Genomic DNA, 14,998 nt, shown 5'->3' with positions numbered 1-14,998 from the left:
CAGCAGGGAGTCGGGGCTGTGTGCTGCCCCCTGCCTGTACCGCGGGGCTGGTGGGCACTGGGTGTGAGTGCGTGGGGAGCCAGTGGGAGCACAGTGTCTGCGCTGGTGTCCCAGGACCCCCAGAGCAGGGTGGCAGGAGCGTGGGGTCCCAACTGGCAGGGGCTGTATGGAGCCAGGCCAGCTCCCTCCTCCCTGCTGGTGCAGCCCAGCCTGGCTCCACGGATCCCTGCCAGCCTGTGTCCCACTTTGGGTCCCGCTGGTGCTGGCCCTGGGACATTGGTCCCAAGATGGTGACCAAGGGGTGGGGCTACCCATGTGGCCCTCAACAGCCTGCCAAAACTGGGTAAGCGGCCCTCCGCTTAAAATAATTGCCCGCCCCGGACTAGACTTTCACATCTTACATGGTTTACATAGGGAGCTTTCAGCTGTTGTGGGCTGGGTCAGTGTATTTCTCCCCCACCAATGCAACAGCTCACCAAAACTCCTTAAGTTCTGGGGCACTGATTCTGTGGGCAAGTATGTGCAGGGAGCAGATGCCTCTGCTCACGGAACCAGCACCCATTGCAGGGGTATGTAGGCAGCAGATTGTGGCTCTGCCCAGGCCCTGTGCTGTCACTACCCTGTGATACTGGGGTCTCCATGGAGTCTGGCTAAGACTTGCATGCTACTGAGGGGATAGGACAGGTCCACAGACAGGTGGAGGGCAGCATCTGCGATCGTGCTCAGGATCTTGGGGTAGGGATAGTGCGGGGCCGAAGCCCACAGCAGAGCTGTGATCCACTGCCCACATGCCCCTGCGATGGGTACTGGTTCTGTGGGCAAGGGCATGCAGACAGTGGACTGTGGCTCTTCCCCAGGCCCTGGGCCTGTGCTGTCACTTCCCCAAGATTCTGGGGTCTTCCTGGCCCCAGATGCTGCTGCCCACCCTCCCACGTCCTGGTCAGTTTCCATGGAGACCCTGGGATCATAAGGTGGTGACAGGACAGGGCAGAACTGTGATCTACATCCCTGCCCGCAAAACTGGTGCCTGTCTCAGAGATGTGCAGGCAGTGGATTGTGGCTCTGCCCTTGCCCTAGCACTGTGCTGACACTGTCCTGTGATCCAGCCCCATGATCCCAGCCTCACTTGCCTGTCCTGCTCCTGAACACTGCTCCCTGGTTACCCATAGACCCATCTTATCTACCTGGCTGCTTGCCCTGCCTGTACATGTCCCACCCCTGGCAGTGGGTGTGGGCCATGTGCCTGGGCAGCTGGGCTGTCTTGGGCAGCGGCAGGAGCTGAAAGTTGCTGCTGCTGGGAAGCAAGTCAAGCTGCTGCGCTTCCCCAGCCCTGCTGAGTGCCCAGGGGTGGTGGGACTGGCCGCATGTGCCATGGCCCAGGAAGCCCCATGCACCTGAGCCAGTGGGACCGAGGGACCTGCTGCAGGCCAGACAAAATCCCTCGGTGGGCCAGATCCAGCCTGTGGACCATATTTTGCCCACCCCTCTGGTAGCGAGACTCTGTGACTTCTTAACTAGCCAGGTTTCAATAGGAAATTTATTTTCTCAGTTGAGGTACCAAATTTATTTGATGGGCTTGGAGACTGAGCTGTTGTACATCTTTTTAGAAAAATAATGAAGACTCTTATTTAAAAGGGGGATCAGAGGGCAATTTTATAGCCTGTATTTTACAGCAGGTCACACTTAATGATCCTGCCATCCCTGCTGGCTTCATACACTATAAAGATTGACATGCACAGGAAAAGTGGAGGAGCTGGCTTTCACAACCTGTGTATTTTGCCACTTGGTTCTCAAAAATCATCATTTAGTATCTTTCATAACCAAAATCACCTTTAAAAATTTGTAAACAAAAACCCCCTTTAAGAAGTAGTTTGTTAAAAATGTTCAGACTATACTTTCCACAATAATAATTTATTTACTTAAATAAAAGTGCTCGGAACAGCTAAAAGATGCAGCAAGTCTATTCCTACATTTCTTTCCAAATTCCAACACCTCAAGCAAAATTGCTTTATATTGTTTTGTCCTGAAATAGGATGTGGGTGTGCATGCATTGATAAAGAAATGTGTAACCTACCAGTAAAGATTTCAAAGGTAAATAATTTAGGGATCATTAGCAATGCCAAAAGTTGTGCTAGCACAGTATATTGAGTATTTTTTATGCATGAAAAGGGGGAAAAGTTGATTTGTATTATTTTAGATGAGGAATAGCTTCTTGTGTATCAAAGATTTATTGGAAATGGATTTCTTCCTAAAGACAACTAATTTTTCAATCTTGTGATACTGTCATAACAATGATACCTTTCATGCATACATAAATTAAGTAAAACCCCTCCCTGTGCAGCTCTGCTTGGTGCAAGAGGAATGAAAGAAGGAATGCATAACACAAGTAGCGTGCAGGGCTCCTTTAACTGTACATCTCCAAACTTTCCTGAATTTTTGAGGATTTTTAGAAGTAGAAGGCTTATACAGTAGAGAGAAGGTGGAAAGTGCATAGCTACTGGTATAAATGAATGTACAAAACTGCTGAGGGAAGCTGCAGTAAGGTTATTATGACATTGTAGTTTTGGTCCAGGAAATAAGTGAGAAACCAGATTTGTTCACTCATATATTTATTGAACCAGCAATATAGTTGAGAGAGATTTTAGATAAGTTTTTTGGACACAAAGAGAAGCTAAAGACCTTGAGAGGAAAAACCCATGACTGGCAGAGGTAAGAACAGTAAGGGCTAAAAACAAGCATGTTAAGGGGTGTTGAGGTGTCAGCATGTACCCCCTGACTTCCAGAGCCAGGAGTGGATCCAGAGGGGGTGCAGTGGTGTGGCTGCACTGCAGCCCCATTTTGGACTGGACTTTTAAAAATTCCCCAAAGCAAGAAGAGAATCTTCCCTTCTCTGTGCTCATAGGCAGGTCTCTTCTCCCTCTGCCCCTCAACTTGTGGTGCTTTCCACTCTGTCCTGGGGGTGGGGGCGGAGAATCTTCAGAGCTGCTCCTACTCGCTCCAGCTGGGCTGTGCAGAGGCTGAGCTCACCTAGGGCAGCCACAGTGGAAGCAGCTTCTTGTACCTGTTTCTGGGGAAACTGGGCAGTGTGGAGGAACCCATGCCCTCCCTGTTGCTGCTTCTGCTGCTGTTCCCAGTTAAGCCCAGCCCCACCATGCAGCCCTCCTGGAGCAGACAGGAACAGCCTGCTTCTGAAGCTTCTTCCCCTGTCCCAGGACTGTGGGAAGCAACAGTTACAGGAGGAGGGAATAAAAGGAGAGGGGAGGAGGCATGCCTCTGTGCATAGTGGGGAAGGTGGGGATACTCGTCTGCTTTGGGAACTTTAAAAAGTTCTTAGATGCTCCTGTTGCACAGTCTGCCTACACTGGTGGGTTGAGAGAGAGAGGAGCCTGGGAGTTGGGGTGCAGCACAGGTGGCTGTTCCCACACCCCTCCTTTTGCCAAATCCTGGATCCACCTCTGTCCAGAGCCATGCCACCACAGCAGATCCAACAGTTATACTGACAAGCTGTTGCCCTCCTTCTAGAGCTGGGTTGTTTGGCTTGCAGGAAGCCCTGCAGTCGGATCTAGTGCACAGGGCAAAATAAGTTGGAATAACCTTGTTCTACTGCTAGGCTTTGGTTGGTTGAAATTTGGGGTACAAGCAATCTTAAATCTCCAAGTTCTGAGTGATAGAAAATCAGGAAATTAGTTTGAAACAAGTGGTTAAGGAATAGAAATATTAATGTCTAACCAAGGTTAAACAGAATGGTTTTACTTTTAAATTACTAAAAATGTTTTTTTTGTGTTGTTTTGCCAGGCCTCAGTGTAGTTTCATGGGAATGGTTATTTCTCATGATATGTTGCTAGGACGTTGGCGTCTTTCTCTAGAGCTGTTTGGCAGGGTGTTCATGGAAGACGTTGGAGCTGAGCCTGGTTCGGTATGTATCTTCTGGATTAAGAACCACCCATCATGCGATTTCAGTTTTAAAGCTAATCCATGGCTTGCTTTTTGTTTGTTTGTTTTAAAGATCTTGACTGAATTAGGTGGCTTTGAAGTCAAGGAATCAAAATTCCGCAGAGAAATGGAGAAACTTAGAAATCAGCAATCTAGGGATTTAACATTGGAGGTAAATTTTGTGTTTTATTTTATAAAAATGTGGTGTCATTCAGTAAAAAGCTTAACATACAAATACTAATGATTAGCATCTCAGTCATTCTATACAGGAAGTTGCCTTTCAAACTCCATGAGCAAGCATTTGTTACATTTTGCATGCTGTTGCAAATTACTGTGTACCTTAATAAGAGGAATTCACAAATCAGTATTTCAGGAAACTCTTAATTTGTGTTAAACATCATCTTGAAATGGCATTTGAAACCTGAAATTTAACTTTTGTGCCAGTACCAAGCAGTTAAACAAATAATCAAACCTCTGTATTCACCAGGTTGATCGAGACAGGGATCTTTTAATTCAGCAGACGATGAGACAACTCAACAATCATTTTGGTCGTAGATGTGCTACAACTCCCATGGCTGTGCACAGAGTAAAAGTTACATTTAAGGATGAGCCAGGAGAAGGCAGTGGGGTGGCACGAAGTTTTTATACTGCCATTGCACAAGCTTTCCTGTCTAATGAAAAACTGCCAAATCTAGACTGTATCCAGAATGCCAACAAGGGTACCCATACAAGTAAGTACCATAGACAGAGTACTCAAGCATTCAGGTAACCTTTAGACATATTTGCACATTGGAATAATGCAACCATAACTCTCCAGCTGTTCCTCTTTTCTCAGACTGGCACAGGAATTAAAAGTAGTAAGTGAAAGTGCATTGAAGTGTGGTTATCAAGTTTCTAACATGTTGTGATTTTAGCTTTTTTTTTCCCTGTGCTGCCCTGTAAATATGCCTTAACTGTATCTTAGCCTCTCAACTGAAACTACATGAAAGGGTGCTGATATTAAATATATTTGAAGTAGGCACTAATTCACTTAAGTCTAGATTAAAACCGCCAACTTGCTGTACCTAACTGTTGGCTAGTATATATTCTTTACTGGCTTTGAACATTACTAGTATCATTTAGATACGAGTAAAAGCCAACATTTGTATTCCCTCTTTTTAATCCCAGAGGTCGCAGTGAAGAAATGTGCTGTCAGCATTCTTTTTGGAAACTTAAACTTAGTTTCTGTAAAAATTAAGTTTTGATTGGCAGAGCTGAATGTTTAATTCTTGAAATTGCTAGGATATTCCAAACGTGAAGACTTACCACTACCTGAATTCAACAAAAAAGTCTTATTGTAGAAGTGTATTGTAAGAAACTTTATTTTACCCCCTCTTTTCAGGTCTGATGCAGAGATTACGAAACAGAGGGGAGAGAGATCGAGAGAGGGAGCGTGAAAGGGAAATGAGAAGGAGCAGTGGCTTACGAGCTGGTTCTCGAAGAGATAGAGATAGGTAAGTGATTGTTTGGTAATCATGTCCTTATCGCCTACTAAATAGGTGAGCACCTTTTTAAAACTGCATTCTTTTGTTCATATTGAGGGTATGAATCTTTTCTCTTCCAAGTTAGGTGTATTCAAATGAATGTGTTACTATTTCAGAGTCACTTCATTGTTGACCATGTTGCATATCACCTCAGTTACTGCAATAGTAACATTTGCTGTGTATCAAAAGAGGAATGTACCTTAGCACCCCACTCCCTGCTACATTATGCCATGATTAATATGTTAATCGTGGCATAAATGGAAAGGATGCTACACCTGCACCCAGTTTAAGATGCCATAAAATGGCAAATAAACCAGAAAAATGTTCCACATGATGACTATTTTTACACTTTGGTTTTTATGGTGCCTTAAATTTAATGTATGGCCTGGGCTGATGGTTGACTGATAGTCAGTCCTGGGCCTGGAATCACATGGGAGTCTGAAACTGGCCCCTGCATGGTCCCAGTTTCAGGACTGACAATCAGCTGATTGTTAACCTGTGTCTGAGGTTGTGGTGGGGTGGCAGGGGATGAGGGGTGCAAAGGACTTCCCCTGCTGGGGATTTTTTAAACTTTGTGCCCAGCAGCTTCAGTCCTGGGACTGCACTGCGGATTTGAACCAGCCTTCATGCAGTGCCAGGCCAGGGCTGACAATTAGTCAATTGACAGCTCCAACCTGGACAGTCAACTGATTGTCAGCCTCAGCCCCAGATCTCTCTGGGACTGGCTTGAGTTCCCAGTGGGGTTCTGGAGCCAGAGCTGACTGTCAGCTGATTGTTGGCCCTGAAACCACAGGGGGACCACTTTGAGACACTGTGCAGCTTGTGGCTGGAGCCAACAGTTCAGCTGATTGTCAGCCCTGGTCCAACTGCCTGACTATAATCCTGGGCTATAATCCTGCACTGGCAAGTAATAGTGGCACGATTGGGATCTGATTTCTGATCCCAAATTGTGCCCCCTGCCATACACTAATGGTGTGGTAGGGGACACAAATGTTAGGATTGGGGATCAGATTCCATTTCACCACTAAATGAATGTAAGCCAAAGACCTTAGAAACAATGCCACCTTATGAGGACAGCAAATAGTCCAAATGCTTCCATCAAAGGACTGATAAGAGTTTAGCTCAGGTTCATTCCCAAATCATTCTTTCCAAACAGGTAAGAAAAATGCTAGTTATACAAAGTAGTAAGTGCTGGTTTGGTCTGTCCATAAATGATGCTTTCCAAGAGTGTTGTATATTTCCATCACAGCTGAAACCATCTGTATGGGGTCTCACGAAGTAAAATACATTAATATATTAAGTGTTATAACTTTTAAAGGGACTTCAGAAGACAACTTTCCATTGACACAAGACCCTTTAGACCGGCATCAGAAGGGAATCCGAGCGATGATCCAGATCCTCTTCCAGCACATAGACAGGCTCTTGGAGAAAGGCTTTACCCTCGAGTACAAGCAATGCAACCAGTAAGACCATTCTGTTTTCTGTAATTAATAGTTCATTGCTCTGGGCATTTTTCATTTAAAACTTGTTTTATTATTTGTTTTGTAACTTGCTAAATTAAAATACTTAACCCATAAGGGTTCTTTTATCTGTCCATTGTGACTTTTTTTCTAGTTCTTACAGCTTGCATTTCTACAACTTGCATAACTCTCCATGTTCATTTTACCATTTTTTTTCCTCGTATACTGCATGCCTTGTTTGTGGAAGGCAGAATGCGGAAAAAAGGACTTTTCCAAACTCATGGCAGAGAGCTGAATGTATGAAGCAGGTTGCTGGCCCTCAGCCAGTTTACTGGCTGCTTCAGGCAAAAAGTGCTATGTTTCATAGTTTCTTAGTTGGTAGGCTTGGAAGGGACTTGAGCAGATCATCAAGTCTGACCCCCTGCCATGGGCAGGAAAGAATGCTGGGGTCAAATGACCCCGGCCAGGTGTCTATCTAGCCTCCTTTTGAAGACCCCCCAGGGTAGGAGCAAGCACCACTTCCCTTGGAAGGTGGTTCCAGATCCTAGCCACCCTGACAGTGAAGTAGTGTCTCCTGATAGCTAGCCTGAATCTACTCTGTCAACTTATGGCCATTATTCCTTGTTACTCCCTGTAGTGCTAGGGGGAACAAGGACTCTCCCATTGCCTGCTAGTCCCCCTTGGTCAGTTTATAGATGTCCAGCAGATCCCCTTTCAGCCTTCTCTTGTGGAGGCTGAACAGGTTCAGGTCTTGTAGCCTCTCCCCGTAGGGCCTGCCCTGCTGCCCCCTGATCATGAGAGTGGTCCTCCTCTGGACCCTCTCGACATTGTCCATATCCCTTCTGAAGTGCAGCACCCAGAACTGGATGCAGTACTCCAGCTGCAGTCTGACCAGTGTTGCATAGAGGGGGAGGATCACCTGCTTGGACCTGCAGGTGCAATTAGCTTTCCTGACTGCGTCCCCATATTGGTGGCCTGTGTTCATCTTGGAGTCTATAATAACTCTAAGATCCTTTTCTGTCTCTGTGCTGATGAGAAGGGAATTCCCCAGCCCGTAGGTCTGCTGCTGGTTCTTTCTCCCTAGGTGCAGTACCCTGCACTAGTCAGTATTGAATCCCATCTTATTCTCATCCACCTGCCCCTGTGACCTGTCCAGATCCAATTGCAGCCTGTCCCTCCCTTCTAGCATGCCCACTTCTCCCCACATCTTAGCATCATCCGCAAATTTAAACAAGATGCTTTTCACTCCCTTGTCCGAGTCGCTGATGAAGATGTTGAACAGTGTGGGCCTGAGGACTGAGCCCATTGCCCACATCCCTCCAGGTCGAAAATGACCCGTCCACCACTACTCTCCAGGTGCAACCCTTCAGCCAATTTGTGACCCATCTGACTGTTTAGGCATGTTAACGCTTTCAGAGCTGCTGTTGAATTGGCAGTAGATCTTGGCTGCTCAGTCAGACTACTCCCAGTTTAGCACCATCTGTGAAAGGGTTAAAACTGAACTCTTCTTTTCCTGGGTCCTAGCATGGATAGAAGTGGCAGAACATCTCCACGCTTCTATTCCAGCAATATAAAATCTTCTCTAATTAAGACGTACTCCAATTTTGGAGGGATGATCTTTGAGAAAATGGTGCACTTGGTATGCAAGTAAATATGGTAAATATTGAGTCTGCTAGGATATGGAGATTTTGGTAAACTATATTTGAATGCCAAAGAATTTCAGGATAGAGGATTTAGTTAATAAGATCTTGAACCCTTGTTTCCAGGCATTTGCAAGTAAAATTACAGGAATGCTGTTGGAGTTGTCCCCTGCCCAGCTGCTGCTGTTACTAGCCAGTGAAGATTCCCTTAGAGCAAGAGTTGATGAGGCCATGGAACTTATTATTGCACATGGAAGGTAAACAAATACCAACAACATTTCCAAGAGAGTTTTGTTTTGGGGTTCAAATAAGAGGAAGGCTGGTCTTGTGACTAAAGCGGTAAGCTGTGACTCAGTAGTGGTCTGTGGGTTTACTTCCTTTAATAATTGCTTTAGGCAAGTCACTTAATGTCTGTACCTTCAGTTTTCCATTCAGAAAATGAGAAACGGCTTCCTTTTTCCACATTTAATCCTTTTCTATTTAGATTGCAAGCTCTTTTGAGGCAAGAGCTAATTTTATAATGCACTGCATTCTAAAATGGGGCCCTGACTTTAGAGGCTGTACTTTGTGCATCAGAGCCTCATTAAAACGGCTTGTAGTATACATCCTGTGCAGCTATAGCTGCTTGTTGAGGAAAACAAATTGTCTAAATCAGTGATTTTTTTTTTTTTTTTTTCCTCCAACCAGGGTGCCATGAGATCTTTTCAGGGGTAACTTGGGGTGCCACGGGCTGTCAGTACTGAGGTGTGTAAACACGATTCACCATGCAAACCCAGAGGTTTCAAATATGAATCCATAGTGTTAAAAACATTCTGACCTGTTATGGTCTGTCTGAGGTCTTGGCAATGGAAGAATTGTTCTGTTGTTTTTCTGTACAGGTAACCCCTGCTTAACACTGTTTTGCTTAGCGCTATTTCGCTATAATGCTCTTTTTAAATGGATAGCTGATTTCACTTAGTGCTCAGTGAGTTTCGTTATAATGCTCGTGGTTGTCATCTTGCGTCATCAAATACCTTTGGTTTCGCTTAACATTAGTTTCTCTTAATGCTCAGTGGCAGTTGCCTGTATTTTTGGGGGGATGGGGGCTAAAATAAAAGGATTCATTTTAATTCTGAATATTATTTGGAAAAAACTTTGAAAGGAACAACATTACCAAATTTTTATTATGCATTTAGACTAATGGTTCTCAGCCTCATTAAGACCTAAAGCACCCCTCAAGAAATACCGGCTTTTAGTTTTCGCTCATTTGACTACAGGCCAACCCCCACTTAACACTCTTAATTGGTTCCTGAAAAACTAAGTGTTAAGTGAAAGAAATGCTAAGCGAAACCAAAAGTATTTGACAACCCAAGATGACGACCACAAGCATTATAATAAAACTTGCTGAGCGCCAAGTGAAATCGCGTATCAATTTAAAATGAGCGTTATAAGTGAAACAGTGTTAAGCAGCGGTTGCCTGTGTAGTAAATTTCTAGTCCCAGGCAATAAGCCCATAATCTAGTAATGTTAAATTGAATCTTGCCTTGCATTTTTTTCTTTCCCCCCTTCCCCCGCAGGGAAAATGGAGCTGACAGTATCTTGGATCTTGGGTTGCTAGACTCTTCAGATAAGGTTCAGGTAAGAGAACTGTTCTGCATTAGGTTTATAAGTGAACTGAAAGGCATCTAAGATCCAGTTTTTATATTAGTATATATCAGATGCACAAGTTCCAGAAACAGGAGATGATCTGCTATTTAGGTTCATTGCCACCTTTTTATCATATACAATTATATTCTTTTTCGATAAAGTGAGCCTTTGCTGACCAGATGTTTCTTTATCTCTTTACAAGACATTTTTTCTGAATAATGAAGTAGCTGCTCCAGGACTTCAAATTCTACTATGACCAAATATTACTGGCCTTCTGAGTTAATGAGATTTGAATCTGGAGGTCCAGTAATGAAGAGAAATCGGTACTCAGTGGGTAACTAAAATTAGAATAGATATTTAATTGCTGTTCTAAATGTATCTCTTATGCTTTTGTAATAGGAAAATAGAAAGAGACATGGCTCTAGTCGCAGTGTGGTGGACATGGAATTAGATGATACAGATGATGGTGATGATAACGCACCACTTTTCTACCAACCTGGAAAACGAGGTTTTTATACGCCAAGGCCTGGAAAAAACACAGAGGCAAGGCTGAATTGTTTCAGAAACATTGGCAGGTACAGTATTTTCCTAGTTTTCATTTTCTTTGGCAGTTTCTATTTTTGACCTTTTGTGTCCTTCCCAAAGACACAAACTGCAGTACATTTCTTTACTCATGGGTTTGTAAGCCTGGTTTGAAACTAGATGAAGAATTTGAATAGTTAATTATATTAACTGTTTAGTTCCTGTTAAAATTTGTATAATATATTATTATTTAGCTTGACTAGTCATTTTAATTTTGAATGCATCAGAATTGTTTCACTATAAGCATTTCAGATCTTCAAACTTAGGAAATCTTTGAAGAAGTTTCAGGTCACTTGAGCCAAAACTTTTATTGTTCTGTTCCCTTTCACCTTTTCTATTTTTCCACGTCAGACAGAAGCATCAGCTCAAGGGCTTAAGATGCCTCTGGTGCTAATTGGTATGATGTCACATAGGCACACATCCAGTTGGCCAGACAGTAACTGAGTTGGCTGTAATATTATCTGCATCCATTCATTGCTATGGGTTCTTGGCAAATATAAACCCCAGAATCTTTTCTATTCTTCAGTCATGATTTCATAATCCATTTTAAAGTCTTCCCTGAATGCCTTGAGGCATGCAATTCTCATATAAACACTTTCTTTGCTGGTTAAAACTGTCAGTGATAGCAACACTGTAAAATGCCTTACAGAATAGGTTCTCAAACCTTTTCTGTGCTCCTAAAACAACCAGTCAGCTTCAATACTCTGCTCTATGGATACCACCTTTTGGTTTTCAGATACTGACTTAAAAAGCAAATCTGCCTTTTCAGCAAACTGAGGTTTCTGTGAGGGAGAGCCAGGCTAAAAGATCTCCCCTTTCCTATATTTCTCTCAACCAGGAGTTTGCAATTTTCAAGGAGCAGCAGGCCAAATAAAGCAGCTGGATCCAAAGGTGGGCCAGCCACTTGTGACCAAGCCACCTGCTGCTGCCCTAACCATCCCTGCTCTTTGTGGAGGACTGCTCTTTCTCAGTTTGGGAGCAAGAGAAGTGAGATTTTCAGGAAGGGGATTAGAGAGAGCACAGAGGTGTGGGGCAACAGCAGGTGGCAAAAAAATTTTTGGGAAAAGGAAAGCTGTCTCACTCCCCTTGCAGCAGAAATGTTGCTGATTCCTAGCTCTGCTGGCCAGATTCAATTCCTTGGTTGGCTGGGCTGTAGGTTACTAACCCCAGATCTAGGCAGTTTCTCAAGTGTTCTGTTGTACACACCTGCCATCAAGGTGACAGCAGTGCAGTACCCCTAGACATGAAGCCAGTAGTTTGAAAACTTTAGCTAGTACAGGTTTGGGTAACTGGCACAAAGGGTTAATGTGCAGCCCCTGGGCTGTTACCCAGCTGCTGTTCCTTGCATCAGTCTGGCTACAGTAGCCAGTCTCCAGGCTCCCCTCCCTCCTTGCGCTGCTGCTTCCTGTCTTGGCCCCAGGGGATGGGACAGTGCGAGGAGCTAAGGGCACAGAGTGGGAGGATGAGAGTGGGTGGGGGAGAACTCCCAGTACAGTGGGGCATGGGAGAGCATCCATGTGGCAAAGCTGGTATGGCTCACATGGTATGTGGCCCCTGCTGGTGCAACCGCCAGGGCATATGGCTCCCAGGAGCTTAGAAGCTAGATAGCCCTGAACTAGTACCTAACATTGCTGTGCATTCACTCAGCAATGTAGGTTACCATGAGCCCATCAAAGACTTCCATTCTATGTCTGGCTTGTCTATAGAGCAGGGGTTTTCAACCTTTTTTAAAGAGTGCACCCCTTCTGGGTACACTTCTGGTGGGGGGTGGCCGGACATGGAGTGGGGGCAGCTTGCATGCGGCAGCAGCATGGCCTGCAGAGGGGAGCCACTGCCCTCGCCCCCACCCCCAGACCTGCTTCTGGGAGGTGGCGGCACTCCATTCCTGCCCACCCGTGCGTACCCCCAATCCCCTTTCTAAGGACAATTCCTGCCACAGAGTATCACATGAAGCCACATGCAACAGGAGGTATTCACATTATTTAGGTAGGATCTTCCTATCACATTGGTTCAGCTCCATTGAGAATGTGTGCAGCCAAAAGTGACTGGAATGCTCTGCTCCCCCACTTCATTAAAACAAAGCTTATGCCTGGTGTCTGTTTTCCTGACTGACTTACAGATTTCTGTGCCAAAGACGTTGGCCTTAATGGGCTCAGTACCTTAGGATCTATACTTTGGTAGTGTCAGTGCACCTGGCAGGGAAGAAAGCAATGGTGAGAAGAACATGCAGAGTCATTTTGGAGAAGCTTTTTTCAGTGACTGCATAGCAGTCCATGCCATGGGTTTGCTTGGAGCAGAATAGTCCTCTTAAATTTACTCAGCCTCATTTCATGCTAGCTACAGATTCTCCCATTTCCAAAGAGGATTAAACAGTTGCCTGACTGCAATTATTGTTACTCCTTTGCAGGCCAGTACTTTAAGGGCTCATTCAGTCTGAGTGGTGGCTGTTTACAAAACCAAACTCTTAATTTTCCCTCCAGATTTATAGGGCACCTATTTTGAATTCTCTGCCCACTTCAAAATATAATTGCTTATCTCCAGACAGGCATCACAATTTGAATTACCAGCCCTACAGGAACTATATTTGCCCAGGCCTTTCTGTCTGTTTTATTTAGTTACGAATCTCTTGCTTAATTCCCATCTTTGTTTTTCAAAGTGGCATTGTGTTGCAGTAGGTAGTAGGAGTCCCTTGTTTAATTGCAACTGTTCCCTGAGGGAAAAAGAAAATAAACAAGCTTTTCAATGTCATGGGCTGAAATGCAGCATGAACCATTTCACAAACATTGGTTTCTTTTGGGAATGTTGGGGGTGGGAAGTTGTATCAGGCTTATAGCCTAAATTCTGGAGTAATTATTTGATTTTTTTTCTCATTCATTTGAAATACTTCAGCAACTTTCTTTAAAACTAAGCACGTTTAAAAATGAGTACAAAAGGGAATGTTGTTTTTAAGAAAAGTATTCTTTATTTTCAGAATCCTGGGATTATGCTTGCTGCAAAATGAATTGTGTCCTATCACACTAAATAGACATGTGATCAAAGTTCTCCTTGGCAGAAAAGTAAGTTGATTATAGAAATTTGAATTTCCTTTAAATGTAAAGCATTTTGTTGTTAGAAATGTGAAGTCTGATTTAAAGCACATTTAGTGACATCAACTTCATAGACATTACGGGCTAGAAGGGACCTCACGAGATCGATTCCAACCTCCTTGCCATAGGCAGGAAGTCTGCTGGGGTCAAATGATCAAATGATTAAGGTTGTGCTTGTCAGAAGACAATTTAGTATTTTTTTAAAATGTAATTAAAGTAGCTGTAATATTTTTTTTCTACTTTTTAAAGCTCAAGGGAGCATACTTGGGTGTGCAGAAATTGACAGAAGGGGTATTTCTAATATGCTTTCATAAAAAAGGGGGGATAAAAATTGATCTGACTCCTTTCTCTTCTGCTCAGAAAGTTGAAGAACCAGAGCTGTAGTATCAGCTTTTTCGTGTACCATCTGTCAAAACTTAAAAAAACGGGGAGAGGGGGAAGAGCTGTGCATTTTGCTTAACATCTTAGGTGTGTTATATCTAAGGTGTAGACAGTTCATTGTAGGCCAATAATTACCTGTCTTTATCAGGCTACATCACAGTAATTTCTTATCAAATAACTCTTAAATTATATTTGATGCAACAAGTGTTTTGCATTATAAAGTGGAGAGAGGTTATTAGCTGTGTTAGGGAGAAGTTTAGGGCAGCGTGGCACCTTACAGCCTAACTCATTCGAAGGAGCCTAAGGTATTGTCTTATGAGTTAGTTTCTAACCCTGCCCTGCTTTCATTTTTAAATAGTGATCAGAGCACTTTGTTTTCAACATGAATGTAATTTTATAAAATTGGGTGGACGAAGGGAGAGAATGGTGACAAATGGGGGGAGGTTGTGGATCCAGAAAGCCCTCCCAAACCAAGCCTATTGCTAAACTAGGAGGTATTTTACCTGCTCTGTCAACTGTAAATTTGGAAGTACTAAATTTTTTATTTAATGAGATATAGGGGCATCTCCAAAAGTAGGCTTTAGCAGAAGAGCAAACAGCTTTGTTTTGCCTGTTAATAAGAGAAGTGGCGAGGGTTTCAGAAGTGGGACAAAAAGGGGGAGATGTCTGCTTGGGAGGGCAGGGTGGAATACAGCTGCTTGGTGCTCTGCCTAAAAGAATCTTACAGCTGCTGGGGGAAGTTGTCTTGGTCAAAGGTTCAGTGAGCA

General features: G+C 43.9%; 1 protein-coding gene across 9 annotated transcripts in view; it reads left to right on the top strand.

The window, feature by feature from the left end:
* The window catches only part of UBR5 (ubiquitin protein ligase E3 component n-recognin 5), a 175,212-nt gene that overhangs the window by 148,601 nt on the left and 11,613 nt on the right, over positions 1 to 14,998 (top strand). For all 9 annotated transcript variants that reach the window (XM_019528036.1, XM_019528038.1, XM_019528037.1 and 6 more), the window contains 9 exons: positions 3,796 to 3,916; positions 4,007 to 4,105; positions 4,421 to 4,664; positions 5,315 to 5,426; positions 6,775 to 6,919; positions 8,683 to 8,813; positions 10,113 to 10,173; positions 10,582 to 10,757; positions 13,736 to 13,820. In XM_019528036.1, coding sequence (XP_019383581.1) covers positions 3,796 to 3,916; positions 4,007 to 4,105; positions 4,421 to 4,664; positions 5,315 to 5,426; positions 6,775 to 6,919; positions 8,683 to 8,813; positions 10,113 to 10,173; positions 10,582 to 10,757; positions 13,736 to 13,820 — 1,174 coding nt within the window. The remainder of the gene's footprint in view (positions 1 to 3,795; positions 3,917 to 4,006; positions 4,106 to 4,420; positions 4,665 to 5,314; positions 5,427 to 6,774; positions 6,920 to 8,682; positions 8,814 to 10,112; positions 10,174 to 10,581; positions 10,758 to 13,735; positions 13,821 to 14,998) is intronic.

The sequence above is a fragment of the Gavialis gangeticus genome, unplaced genomic scaffold (genome assembly GCF_001723915.1).
Source record: "Gavialis gangeticus isolate Ggan-Ray unplaced genomic scaffold, GavGan_comp1, whole genome shotgun sequence".
In the NCBI taxonomy this organism is placed as follows: domain Eukaryota; kingdom Metazoa; phylum Chordata; order Crocodylia; family Gavialidae; genus Gavialis; species Gavialis gangeticus.
The sequence above is the reverse complement of the archived record's forward strand: the minus strand, read 5'-3'. Positions and strand labels throughout refer to the sequence as shown.